At 66.1% G+C, this 14,077-nt stretch overlaps 1 protein-coding gene across 2 annotated transcripts; it reads right to left on the bottom strand.

Moving 5' to 3' along the window:
* Positions 1–2,976: 2,976 nt before the first annotated feature.
* Positions 2,977–12,953, bottom strand: CDC34 (cell division cycle 34, ubiqiutin conjugating enzyme). 2 transcript variants are annotated; one of them, XM_058537782.1, is made up of 5 exons: positions 12,664–12,945; positions 8,804–8,890; positions 8,618–8,715; positions 7,739–7,873; positions 2,977–3,546 (listed from the first exon to the last, which is right to left on the bottom strand). In XM_058537782.1, exons 1-5 carry the CDS (start codon positions 12,838–12,840, stop codon positions 3,339–3,341), a joined length of 705 nt encoding a protein of 234 aa, XP_058393765.1. In that variant the 5' UTR covers positions 12,841–12,945; the 3' UTR covers positions 2,977–3,338. The 2 variants fall into 2 exon arrangements, with proteins under 2 accessions (XP_058393765.1, XP_058393766.1); XM_058537783.1 differs by lacking the exon at positions 7,739–7,873 and having other exon boundaries at positions 12,664–12,953.
* Between the last annotated feature and the right edge of the window lie 1,124 nt (positions 12,954–14,077).

The following is a 14,077-nucleotide window of genomic DNA, read 5'->3' as shown; positions in this document are numbered from 1 at the left end:
CACCGTTGTGCAACCATCCCCACCATCCACCTCCAGAACTTTCTCATCCTCCCAAACTGAAACTCTGTCCCCATGAAACACTGACTCACCATCCCCCGCCCAGCCCCTGGCCCCACCGTCTACTTTCTGTCTCTGTGGACGTGACTCCTCTAGGGGCCTCCTGTGAGAGGATCACACAGTGTCTGTCCTTCTGTGTCTGCCTCATGTCACTGAGCATCATGTCCTCAAGGTCCATCCACGTTGGAGCAGGTGTCAGAATGTCCTTCCTTTTCATGGCTGAGTAATATTCCAGCATGTGGATGGACCACTCTGTGTGTATCCATCATCCATCCACGGATATGTGAGCTGTGCCTAGTTTTTGGTTGTTATGAATAAAGAGGGTATGAACGCTCGTGGGCTGTGAGCGGTTGGCTCTGCCGTGTGGAGGACTGTGATGGACTAGTGACGCGGGGGGACAGGTGTGCAGGCTTCCTGGGGCTCCCGTCCTGCCTCCCGCACACCCCGGGACCCAGACCCGGTCAGAGCTCCATCCCCGGGCTGCAGGGCTGGTTCAGCGCAGAGGACCACCCTAAGCCGGCTCAGGGAAGACCACGGTCCGGATTTCTTCTACTGGAACTTCTCAGAAACAGCCCTCACTCTCCACGGGACGGGGAGCTGGCAAGATGTCAGCCTGGGGTGGTCCCAAGGCGAGAGGGGTCCACCCGAGAATGAGGCCACGCAGAGAAAGCTGAGCTCGGGGCCTATGCGTTTCCTCCTGCAGCTGTAACAAACTAACAAATCACCACATCTTCACGGCCTGAAACCACACAAACTTCTCTCTCATCCTCCTGGAGGTCAGAAGCCTGACACGTCCCTCACTCTCTGGGGCTGTTATTCTGCTGACCACAGCAAGGGGGAGACAGAGTCTGGACAGAACCAGCGCCTGGATCCAGCTATGCCTGAAACCCCGGGCCTTGTTGGGGGGTTTCAATGAAATTCCTTTTTGCTTGAGTCAGTTTGAGTTGGGTGTCGTGTGTGTCCTTTGCTACTGAAACGGTCATGATAAAGGAAGAAGGGGCTGAAAAAATTGATCAGGAAAGGCAATGAATTCCTCCACGCACTGGGGCCCTGGGAGCACGTCACCGTCCCATCTCTCATCTGACAGCGTCAGGCACGTGAGGCTCTGGAGTTGTGTCTTCACACAGTGGGGTGGCGGGGCCAGGGATGAGTTTAAGAAAAATCAGCATTTATGGAGCCTGTTTGCACGTCTTATCCTGTTTAATCCTAACGGCCCCGGGAGGTGGGTGCCATTAGCGTCAGGGGTCAGATTTAGCCGCTGGAAACAGGGAGCCCGGTTTGAGCTGAATTTCAGACAGACAATGGATAATTTCTCAGTATAAGGATGTCCCCGGTATTACACAGATGTCCTCATAGTAAAAACTGTGTGTTGTTCCCCTGAAATTCAGCTTAACGGGGCGACCCTAATTACCATCCTCACTTTGAGCTCAAAACCCTGAGGTTCTGAGTGTTGAGGCCACTTGTCCACGGCAGGGAGGTTACGGGATTCGAAGCCGGGGCCTCAGACCCGCGTGCAGAAGCAGAAGCTCCTTGGGGGCGTGTGGGGGACGGTCTGAGGGGAGAGGGGATGGGAGAGGGGCAGTGTCTCACCGCGGAGGGGACGAGCCGCCCTGCGCAAGCCGAGCGTGATGAACGGGTGGCCCCGTGTCACCCGCTCGGGGAGGTCTGTCTGGCGGGAACGGTGGAGGAGGAGGCCCCCGGCTCCCGAGCGGCGGGGCCGGCCAGCAGGTTCTGGGACGTGGCAGTCAGGGCCGCGATGCTCCCGGGGTGGGGGTGGGCAAACTCTTCTGTAAACGGCCGGGCGGCAAACGTTTTCGGCTTTTTGGGCCACTCTGTGCAGCGGTTCCTCTGCTGTGACGCTGCCGCTCGGGAGCCATGGACACAGGTGAATGGGCCGGTTCCAGGTAAACTGCACCACGGGCAGTGGCTGGGTCAGCCTGTGGCCCTGTCCTCCCACGGCCACCACCTGCTGGGCCACAGGGACCCGGCCCCAGAATGGAGCAGCCCAGGCGTGGGCGCCACCCGCCCCTCGCTGCCCTCGGTGGAGGGGGAGGAGGAGGAGGGGAGCCTCGCGGCCCGGCCTGGGCAGTGGGAGGCGCCCGCAGGTGAGAAACGGGGGTCGGTCTGGCCTGGCGCCCGCGAGCACTGGGAGGGTCCCTCACCCGGGGCCCCCACGCAGGGGCCTGGGGACACCCTGGTGCTCCGAAGGCTGGGTGGCTGGTCCCATGTGGGGGGCTCAGAGGCAGCTGAGGCCGGGAGGGAGGGCAGGGGAGGCCAGCTCTGCTCCAACTAGCGGAGGGGGAAGCCCCCGGGTCAGGAGGGCGGACGGCGCCCGTCCAGGGGCCCTCGCTGCCCCGTGCCACCCGCTCTCGGGCTTTAAGGAAAGCCAGAAATTAAGACGGCTGGGTGAAACCTTCCACGTTTGAATGTAGGAGAGCCACTCATGTCAGGAAATGCACGGACCCGTGGGGCGTCCAGGGCTGCCGGCGGGTGGGCAGGCCGCCGTGGGGTCTGCCCTGGGAGGGGGGCGTCCGGGCTCCGGCCGCAGAGACGGGTCAGGCAGGCATGGGCCCGGGCTGAGCCACCGGGCTTCCTCCTGACGACGCGGCCGGCCCCGCACCCAGGCCGCTCGGGGCTTCTCGTGACGTGGAAACGGAACAGGGGCCTGGGCAACGGAGTCCCCACCACACAGCCTGTGGGCCTGCGGCCGCGCTGGGCACGGCCTCTCAGGCCGCAGGAGGAGCCGCCCGAACGGGGCTGCACGCTCGGCCTCAAGAACCCCCAGGCCGCTGGGCCCTCCCCCCAGACACGAGGGGCGGCCGCGCGCCCGCCTAACCCGGGTCCCTCGCACGCGGGCTCCGGCCAGGTGCCAGGTGGCGAGTGGCCCTCTGGGGGGCCAAGGGAGAGGGATTCTCCAGCTTCTCGTAAAGTCACTTTATTTAGATTCCAAACAAACCAAACCAGAGAGAAGAGGCAACTGCGAGTCCCTCCGTCCACTCGCAGGCCGGGAGCCCCAGACCCCCGGCTCCAGCCGGCGGGAGCTGCGGAAGGCCGGGTCCCGTCCCTTGGGCCCCGCGGCCCCCGGCCCGCCTGCCCGCCCCGCCCGGCGCCCAGCTCCCGGCCCCCGGGGCTCCTGGGGCCGAGGCAAAGCCGGGCCCGCGGGCGCACGCGGAGCTGGGGGGCCGGGCCCCGCCCGTGAGGTAGTCTCGGCGTCGGGCGGCCAGAGCCACACAGCCGGGCGCTGAGGTAACACCTGGACGTTTATTCGGCCGGCACGCGGGTCAGGACTCCTCGGCGCCCGAGTCGTCCTCGTCGTCCCCGAAGCAGCTGTCGGCCTCGGCCTCGGCGTCCTCGTAGTAGTCATCGTAGAAGAGGTCCGAGCCCTCGTCGGGCGCGGGCGCCCGCGTCTTCACGCAGTACTCGGCCAGCGTGGTGGGCACCTTCACGCCGTCCCGCTCCGCGTCCACCCTGGTCCCCAGGACCTGCTTCCTGCGGAGACACGGCCGGCGTCAGCGTCACCGCCAGGGGCCGGGCCGCCAGCACCCACGGCCGGCGCCTCGGGTGGGGAGGGGGTGACCATGCGCACGGGGCCCATGGCAGGGGCTGCCCACTCCACTCCCGACAGATGGACGCCGCACGGAGGGCCGGGCGGCCCAGGCCCACACCACGGGCACCTCGGGCACCGGGACACTCGGTCCTCTGAGATCCTGAGCACCCCGGGACAGGCCGCCACGCTGGGCAGAGCACTGAGGCCGAGCTGTGCGTGCTCACCCCACTGTCACCGCGGGGGACGGGAACAGGGGACTCGCACTGGTCTCGTGCTTTTGTGAACAGGGAGGGGCGGACGGACAGATGGACAAACCTGGGCCGTGGGGCCCAACGCCTACTCCACCCTCCAGCTGGCTGCCTCCTGTGGACAATGGAACAGGGGTCCCAGGAGAGGACGGGAGCCAAGGGCCACGCCCAGGAAAGCACACGACAGACACCACCCTCTGTCGCCGTGGGCAGAGCCAGCAAACCCATGGCCGGCGTGGAGCACAGCATGGGCCACGGGGGGCACAGTGACACCCGCCCCCACGGGCACGCGCCCACCAGCTCCGCTGCTGCAGCGCGACCCCCAGCGTCCGGCAGGAGCTCCCTCTGAAACAAAGCCACGGAGGGTGGACCACAGACACGGAAGCTCTAACCCCGGCAGGGCACGGGGACACGGTGAGCTGGGCAGATGGGCCGAGAGCAGCCGTCATGCTCACCATGTGGCACGTGTGAGCCAGCCCACTGGGAGGCTCGGGCATAAAAATAGCCTGGGTTTTATTTTGGTACCACGTGGAGGCGGGTGGGAAGAGCTGGGATGGGGAGCGGGCCACGCGGCAGGACCCTCGGGGTGCCCAGCCTGTGCTCACCCCGACCCCAAGGCCGTGCCACGCAGCGCCCCAGGGCTGCAGAGCACCTCTCGGTAGGACAGGCAGCGAGGCAGACGTGACGGGGTCACGGCTGCAGACCTCGCCGCATCGGTGGAGCCTCTTGCTGGCAGCCCACGGGATACAGACAAAGGGGGACTGAGACCTGCCCGGCGCCGCCACCGGAGTCCGAGACCTTCGACCACAAGGATAAAGATGATGGGTGCACCGACAGCACACGCAGAGCCTTCTGCTCTGTGCCTCTAGAAGACGCCGACCTTTCCTTAGTTTACACATGAATTCCACACGCATCCGCCCCCTTCTGTGGGCATGACTGCCAGGACAGTTCCAGAGGGTCCCCGAGAAGGTCGAGAATTCCCCTCCTGACGTGTGGGTGGAGGAAAGACCATTATTGACGGATCACCAGATAACGCTAATTCCCTCTAAACAGTCCAAATAAAAACAAAACTAACCCAGGACTCGGGGCAGGTGCGCTCTCGGGCACAGCCCGCTCCTCACCTGGAGCGTATCTGACCCTTCCTCTAGTCAATCTCTGCTCACTGTTACCGCTGTGTCAGCGTCTGAATTTCTCTCTGACGCTGACCGCCAACCTGAGCGAGCGGACTCTCCGGTCCGGTGACACTGGGACACCCACCACAGCGCTCAGACCCCACAGACAGAAAGCTGTGACGGCCCAGCACGGGGGACGGTGGGGATGCAGAAAGGAGGAAGGGGCTGCTAGGGGCGTGTGGGGTACAGAGCACACGGGCTACTGCACGACATCTCCAAGGTCCCTCAGAAACCCTGCTCCCCTAAGACATGCGGACACCAGCAGACGGGGCGGGGGGCACAAGGGAACTGACGGGATCCACCAGGAGGAGGAGACAGGCAAACAGGACGGGACCCCGCAGAGCACAGGGAGGACCCAAGACGGGACGCGTCAACCCCCTAACAGACGCCCCACATCTGTCCACGTGCTTATCTCCGTCCGTGTGCACGCCTCTGTCCACTTGCGTGCACCTCTGTCCCCGTGTGCATCTGTTTGCATGTGTCTGTCTGCATGTGCGTGGCTGTCCACATGTGTGCACATCTGTCCACGTGCACGCACCTCTGTCCCCGTTAGGACCTCTTTCCATGTGCACATCTCTGCATGGCTGTCCACGTGTGTGCATGTCCACGTGCACACCTCTGTCCACGTGCACATCTGTCTGCATGTGTCTGTCTACATGTGCACGGCTGTCTACGTGGGTGCACCTCTGTCCATGTGTGCATCTCTGCGTGTGTCTGTCTGTATGTGCATGTCTGTCGACATGCACACCTCTGTCCAGGTGTATGCATCTCTATCCACACGTGCACGTCTGTCCACGCATGAGCACATCTGTCCACGTGTGCATGTCCACGGGTGTGCACGGCTGTCCACATGCATACCTCTGTCCACGTGTGCACCTCTGTCCACGTGTGCACACGTGTCCATGGCATGCACGTCTGTCCACACGTGCGTGTCTGTCCACACGTGTACCTCTATGTGTCCACGTCTGTCCACGTGCACACACCTGTCCACACGTGTACCTCTGTCCACACGTGCACATCTGTCCACACGTGCACATCTGTCTGCATACACACATCTATCCACGTGCACACATGTAAGAGGTGGGCACTGGTGCGGCTGCAGGACGTGACGCTCACTGCCGCCACGGGCCGTGTGTGACAGGACGGTGTGGGTGTGCCAGGCCCCACGGACGGGTCTCAGAGGTGAGGAGGTCAGAGCAGTGGCCTCGGAGGCCGTCCTCTGCACGTCTAGACGTGAGGTCAGGGGTTGGGGTGGGGGGTGACTGGGGGCAGGAGGGAAGTTGTGGGGTGGACGTCTGAAAGGAGACACAAGTGTCATCCATCAGCTGTCAGGGTTGTGGGGTTTTCTCCTTGTCTGTACTGAAATCGTGTCTGCTCACACACGGGCTCCCTCTTCCCGCTCGGGTCTGTCTCTGTGGCCTTGTCGCCGGGCACACCCCTGAGCACTGTCCCCACAAACGAGGTGGCCCCACAGGCTCCCCTGTGCCTCTTCAGTGCCACTCCCAACACCGCTGACGCCCTGACGCAGCATGGACAGGCCACGGCTCCCCACCCTCCACCCGTGATGACGTCTGGGCTGTTGTCAGTGTCTGGGGACCAGAGTGTCCTGGGCGTTTGCGTGGGCGCTAGCGTGGGCGGGCCGCCCATCCCTTGCTGGTAAAACGCGGGCCTCACACGGCTGGCTCCTCACAGACGTGCGCCTGGCTTCTTACTGATTTTTGTCATTGAAGGCAGGTAAGAAACAGGATATTTGGGAAAAACCTAATGAAGGGTTAAGTCTGTCGTGAAATGAGCCAGTGAACCCCGCACTGGAGAGGGACGCGGATGTGGACGTCGAGAGCCCGCAGAGCGCGGGGGACGAGCCGGAGGCGGCGGCCTGAGAACCCATGACGTACAGGACTCCTTGGCAAAGACCTTCGCCTGTTTGTTCACGAGGAAAATGCCTGAAACGACTAGAACAACTGGGGTCAAGTTCCGCAAATACCCGAGTGACCTGCCGCTTTTGTACCAGAAAAAACTATTTCTCAGAAAAGAAGGCTGTTCCCTAAACGTGCCGACACCGTGACCACTGTCCGCCTTCTGGAAACAACTGCAGGATCCACGCCCACTGAGGGGAGTGAGGTCCACAGACAACTGTCACGTGGGGACCAGACCTTACACAAAGCACAGCCGCGGTGACTCGAGAAACACCATCCCCGGGAGGAGGAGTGTGAAGCCAAGTCGGGGGACAGAGACAGAGGCACACGCACGCACACATGAACCCACAGACACAGAGACACACGCAGGCCCTGACGTGGCTCAGGTGGCACCAAAACGCCGACAGCAGACCCAGCCCCCAGCGGGACATGCACGCTGGGGCCCCCCCCCGTCCTGAGAGGCGCTGCCCGAGGGGGGGCCGGGGGCGCAGAGGAGGGCAGGAGCTGCGGGCTCCCCTCCCAGGCGAAGGGGCCGTGGGGAACCCTGTGAAGCTGCGTGGACGCCGGGGCGTTAGTGGGTGCCTGGCACACACGTGACACACACCACGTGCGCTGACCCGCACACGCGTGTCTGCGTCACACAAACACGCCGACTACAGCCGGGACGGTGGGAGCTCTCGCTGCAACGGGGAAGGCGATGCCCGTTGTCTGGAACAAGCGGCAGGAGAGACCAGAGAGCGCCCACGCGTTGGGCCTGAGCCCGGCTAACCCCCGCGGCCCGTGCCCGCTGGCCCTCACCGGACGATGTCCGTGTACTCGCGGTCCCGGCCCTCGCTCTCCTTCCACTTGCGGTACATCACCGAGGCATCCACGTTGGCCGGAGAGAAGGTGTTGGGCTCGTTGAGGAGGGAAATGACGCTCAGGAGGATGGTCCTGGGGGAGCAGGGTGTCAGCGGCGGCAGGCGTGGGGGCGTCCAGCCTGGAGTCTGAACCACGCTTCCCGGCCCCTCAGCCTGAGTGACGGGGGCTTCTGGACACGTCCTGAAGCCGGCGTCCGCCCAGGGCCCCCAGCACCCCCGCTCCCCAGGACAGCAGGGGCTGAGCACTGGGCCCGCCCCACCCACCGGGCACCTCCCGTCCTCTGCCACACGCCCAGCTCCGGGGACAAGACGTGGGGGCAGCTGAGGCCGGGACCCCCTTCTTCCCTCCATCCCCATCCCCTAGAGGTCCCGCCTGGGGAGCGGCTCCCTCCGTGCCACCAACTCCCACTACAGCTTGGGCTGGAATAAGGATGAGCAGGCCAGGAGGCAGGGTGCCCACTCAGCCACAGGGGGCCGCCCACTCAGGGCGAGGAGCTCACCCCCAACGTGGCGGGGGCTGGGTCCGGTGGGGGCTGAGCACGGAGGGAGACCCAGGGGAGGCAGATGTGGACACAGCATTCCCAAAGGCCATGCCCGACGGTGGACGGGGCAGGGTGTCAGAGAACGAGGGGGGAGGCCCGCAGAGCCGGCCCTAGGGACCCCAACGTCCTGGCGGGAGGCCAGCCTGGACAGCAGCTGCAGCACCGCCGGGAGCCATGGCCCCGAGGACGACACGGGTGCGTCCCCAGGGCTGGCCGGGCCTGAGCAGGCCCCGCAGGAGCAAGGAGGTCGGGAAGGGGGGGGGCCCCCACCTCACCTGACGTTCTGGGTGGGGTTCCACCGCTCCGAGGGCAGCTCCCCACTCTGGGGGTCGTCGACAGGGGGATGAAGAATGGAGATGCACACGTCCCCCGTCTGCGCGGGACAGAAGGAGGGAGGGCTCAGCGCCTTCACAACACCCCCCACGCCCCCATCACAGAGAGACCTGGAGGCACAGGCTCACCTCGTAGATGTTGGGGTGCCACATCTTGGTCAGGAACCGGAAGGCGGGCGGGGAGTAAGGGTAGTCGATGGGGAACTTAAGGCGTGCCTGTGTTGGGGAGAGCAGGGGCTCAGCCAGGCTGCCTGGCCCCCATTCCCGAGCACAAATTCAGGCCACCGCTTGGGGACTCCGCCCAGGAACACAGGAACAGGACGTCAGCCTGGGACGGACACCCCACCAGGACAGCCGGTGTGCACGACGGACCCTGCCTGCTGCCCATGTCCCCACAGGCCTGGGGTCTGGGGCACGACAAGCTGCCTCAGCTTTCTGGGGTCACTAGCCTGACCACAGCCTCCACTACCACGGGGAGTGTGGGCACCCGCCCAGAGAGCAGGTCCGCCGTTGGCGCCCAGGCCGAAGGAGGGACGGGTGCCCGGGCCCTGGCTCCAGGCCCCAGGCCAGCAGGCAGCTGCACACCAGTCTGGCTCGAGGCCCTGGCCCTGGGAGCTGTGCGCCTTGAGCACGGCCTGGACTCCCGAGCCTCAGTTTCCAGGTTGTAGGGAGGACTAAAATAGCCACATGTTCACTCAGCAACCCCTCCCGACACCTCGGCGGCCGGCCCATGGGAGGAGATGAGTCAGCGCGGGGCAGATGGCGCTCTGCCCACAGGTGTCCACGTGGGGGTCAGGAGACCGAGAGGAAAGTCACGGGCAGATGGGGAGGGCCGCCCGCCAGTGACGGAGCTGCCCGGTCCTCAGTGGGGAAGGGGCTCTGTCTGTCACTGAGGCCCCAGTCCAGGCACCGGACGCCTGGCTGGATCCTGGCACTGCCCGGGCTCTAGGGGACCAGACAGGCCCACTTCTGGAGCATCGCCCTCCTGGGCGGGGCCCTCGGGGGACATCCCTGTGTCCTCGGTGAGCATGCTGAGGCCACAAAGCAATCCTGGGATGCGGTGTCAGGACCCACCCTGCAGCCCCGAGCCCAGGACTGGTTTCCAGGTGACGCCCGAGCTTGGCCGAGACATCCCTGCACCGAGCACCCACTGTTCCCACCACGTCTCACTTCAAGCACCCAGAGACGCCTTCACCACTGAGCAAACAGGCTCAGACATGGAAACCACTGTGCCCAAGGACACACGACAAGCGAGGTGCGGAAGGGGCTCTGGAACCCAGGTCTCCCCGGCAGCCCCCTCACACACCGCACTTCCCAGGGGCCCGTCTATGACTCGCAAAGGAGAAGTGGGTGCAGCCGGGCTGGCCGAGAGGAAGGCGGAAGTGACCCATGGAGGCCCATGGGCACTTCCCACTCCCTGTATTTCCACATCTCCTGCGAAGAGAGTCTTCCCCACCCCCACACACCCGCACGTGGACAGGAGGGCCCAGTCGGCAGCAGAACCACGCTGAGTCTCACGCTGGCTTCTCTGAGGACAGACCCTACGGCAGACGAAATGAAGCCTCCAGTCTTCTCTAGAGCAACAGCATGACTCCCATCGCTAACCTGGCAGTTCTACCCACAACCCCTTGCAACCAGTTACTGGGCAATAGCCAGAGACCCACGTCCTCTCCTCCCAGACAGGCAACCTTGCTCGGAGACCTGGCCTGGCCTCAGGGGGTGACCCCGTTATCCCAGCTCTGAACCCTCATCCTCACAGCCAGCTGTCCCGAAGCACACAAGAGAGGCTGAGGAGGGCACTGGTTACACCAGTGACCAAATCCGCTGCCTGCATGGGGAGGCCAGGTGGCAGACACAGAATTTGGCCCAGGGCGGTCCACACTCGTCCCCTCATCCCACCCAGCACGAGGGAACCTCGACTCAGGGATCACGCCAGCAGACCAGGCTGCTCCATTAGCCCAAAGTGCAAACATAGACATCTACCCAGCAGCACCCGCCCCGCCCTGCAGCAGGCCGGGCTGTGGTTTCTGCTCCCCACCCAGGCCTCCAGCCAAGCAAGACCTGGCAGGACCTGGCAGGGCAGTGTGGGGCTCCTGGCCAGCCGTGACAGGGGGTTCCTGCGCTGAGGGCTCACTCCCCACCTGGCGCACATTAAGACCCCCGCGTTGTCCCTCAGGCTCAAAGAGCAGAGTGCTTCCACATGAGCGGGGTCGCTCCAAGGCCATGGCTGGGCTCAGACCATTAGACCAAGAACGCTGCCCAGATCTGGGCCCGAGTCCCTTCTCACTCCAGACAGAAGTACAGCCTGCCTGGGAAGCACTTGCCCAACAACAGGGAACCCCTAGGAATTAAGACACCGCAGAGGACAGTGGAGAGGACCCAGAGTGTGAGACTCGGGCCCCAAGGAGCCACCTGCTCTGTGGAACCCAGGAAAGGCCCGTTAGGGCGAGAGGAGCGCAGCTTCAGCAGCCAGGACCGGGGTGCTGGCAGGAGCTGGGGCCTGGGGGCGCACTCTGCGCTGGCTGCAGGCACAGGGCGGAGGATGGAGGGGCGGCCTCCACCCCCCCAAAAGAGACACGTTACATAGCCCAGTGATCAAGCAGAGGGCCTGGGCCCTGCTTTCAGCCGGGGGGCCGCTCTCCAAGCGCGTCCTGCTGCCACTTTGTGGGAGCTCGAGCAAGTGGCCAGGCAGTCACCCCACACTGGCCTCGCTCCCTCCCTCCTTCCTCCCCAAAGCTGCGGCCCCCACAGTGCTCCCGCCTCTGGGGAGCTCCCTTTGTCCTCCAGGCAGGCCAGGGGGGCAGTTGGCGGCCGGGTGGGCCACGGCTCCCTTTCCCTCCCTGCAAGGCTAGCCAGGTCGGAGAGACGGGGCACCGGGCCCAGCCTCCCAGCGAGAAGGGAAGCAAAACCCCGCATCCAACAAACAGGGGGCTCCGGCCTCCTCTCTGGGGGCCTGAAGCGGCCTTCAAGGGAACCCGGTTCTCGGGGACTCCTGGGGCCGGACGTCAGGGGACACCAAGGGGTCCCCCAGCCTGACTGAGGTGGGGAGGGCCCTGCCGGGGGAGGAGGGAATCTGGCAGAGAAAGGAGGAAGGTCCAGCTGAGGAAGGAGGAGGTCCAGCCAAAAGAGGGAGGGAGAACGCGATGCAGCTGAGGAAAGGGGAGTCTGGCTGAGGTAGGGGGGTCTGGCCAAGGGAGGAGGGAATCTGGGGCCGGTGAAAGAGGGATGGGACCGAGGGACAGTCACCTCAAGAGAAAAAGGACAGTTCGGTCCCGAGAAAAGGGAGGGGTCGCCCCGACAGGAGGGAAGAGGGGGTCCAGGGCAGAGGAAGGGAGGAGGATCTGGGGCTGAGGGAGGAGAAAGAGGGGCTGGGGCCGGGGGAGGAGGAGGATCCAGGGTCGGGGCAGGAGGGTTGGGGGCAGGGACAGGAGCGACCAAGGCAGGAGAGGAGGGGGGCGGGGGCAGGGGCAGGAGGGACAGGAGCAGGAGGGAGCCCGGGGGTGGAGGAACGGAGGTAGGAGAGGGGGACCGGGACCGGGGGAGGAGGAGGATCCGGGGTCGGGGGAGGAGGGTCCGGGGCAGGGGGAGGAGGAACGGGGGCAGGAGAGGGGGACAGGGGAAGGGGGAGGAGGAAGAGGGTCCGGGGCCGGGGAAGGAGGGTCCGGGACCCGGGCAGGAGGAGGAGGATCCGGGGTCGGGGCAGGGGGGTCGGGGGCAGGGGGAGGAGGACAAGGGTCCGGAGCCAGGGGAGGAGGAGGATTTTGGGTCGGGGGAGGAGGATCCAGGGCAGAAGAGGAAGGGGGCCGGGCGAGGAGGCGCAGGGGCAGGAGGAGGACCAGGAGACGGGGGCCGGGGCAGGGGAACGAGAAAGAGGGGCCGGGGCCGGGGCAGGAGGAGGAGGATCCGGGGCCGGGGGAGGAGGGTCGGGCGAAGGGAGAGAAGGGTCCGGGGCCTGGGTAGGAGGGGGGCCGAGTCCGGCGGCCGCGCACCTTGAAGTAGCCGCCCTCGTAGTAGGTGTTGGGCGGCCCGAAGATGGCCACTTCCCAGTTGTACAGGTCGCCCTCGTCCACCAGCGTCACGCGGAAGCCCTCCACCGGCTCCTCCTGCAGCCCCTTCAGCTCCAGCAGCAGCGCCTTCTGCGAGCTGGGCACCAGCGGCCGGGCCATGGCGGCGGACGGGCCCGGGGCCGCGTCGGGGGCGCGGGACGGGCCGGGGCCGGGGCCGCCTTCCTCCTCCTCTCCGCCGCCGCCGCCCGGGGCCCCGGAGCGCTCCACCCGCTCTGGCGCCGCCGCCGCCCGGCGCTCCCTTGGCCCGCGCCCCGCCCCGCTGCGCCTGCGCGACCCCGCGCCCGCCCGCGCCTGCGCGTCCCCGCCGCCGGGTCCCGACCACGCCTGCGCGCCGCCAACCCAGGCCCCGACCGCGCCTGCGTGCCCACTCGCGGGGCACGCCGGGAAGTGGAGTCCCGCCCCGCGCACGCGAGAGCGGCCGCAGGAGCAGGGGCCGAGTGCGCAGGCGCCTTGCGCTTCCGACCCCCGGAGGCCGCTGCTGCCCGGGCGGACGACTACGGACCTGTGCGCGGGGAGGCGGCGGAGCTGGGCTGAGACCCCCGGCCCGCCCGGCCTTGGGGGCCTTTTTTGTGACGTCCCCACGCGGGGCGGGGCAGGCCGGGGCCGGCCGGGGCGGGGCGGAGGGAAGGGCCGGGGCGGCCGGACCCCGCTGCCCGAGCCTCAGTTTCCCCGTGGGTCCCCGCCGGCCGCTCTGGGCGGGCAGACAGGAAGCCGGGCCGCTGCGGGGAGGCCCGGCCCGCAGACGGCGTCCTGCACGGGCGGTACCTCGGTTTCCCCTCGGAGGGGCGGAGCTCGGCGGGACCCGAGGGTCAGCGGGGAAACCCCAAAGTTACCCCTCGACTTGATTCACCTCGACGAACTGGAATCCCAGGAGATTGACGCTGCTTCCCCGAGAAACTGGAAATTAGTCCTCCTCCCCGTTCGGCGTCCGTTCAGCCCCCATCCCGGCCGAACGCCCAGGCTGAGCCTGACCCGGGCTGCGCCCTGATCTCAGGCTGACCTTTGACCCCAGCTAGCCCTGACCCTGGGCTTCACCGGATCCGCCTGAGCTCTGACCTGGCTGAGGGTGGTCCCAGACACCCCCCCCACCGCGCTAGTACTTTAGGTCAGGAGGGTGGGCGTGGCCACCTGGCCTCCATCCCTCCCATCTGCAGGTGACGGCTCCCCAGGAGGGTGGGCGTGGCCCTGGTGCTGGCAGGTGTCCCGGGCAGCCAACAGCTGCAACACCTGGGCTGGGCTGAGCTGACTCCCTCCCCCAGGTGCCCCAACGCCTGGCCCCTGGCCTCGTCTAGCTGGGGACAGCCAGGCGACCCCGTGTGGGGGAAGGAAAACAATG

Source organism: Diceros bicornis, unplaced genomic scaffold, assembly GCF_020826845.1.
Source record: "Diceros bicornis minor isolate mBicDic1 unplaced genomic scaffold, mDicBic1.mat.cur scaffold_67_ctg1, whole genome shotgun sequence".
Classification (NCBI taxonomy): Eukaryota; Metazoa; Chordata; class Mammalia; order Perissodactyla; family Rhinocerotidae; genus Diceros; species Diceros bicornis.
Note: the sequence above shows the minus strand (reverse complement) of the source record. Positions and strands in the feature narration are given on the sequence as shown.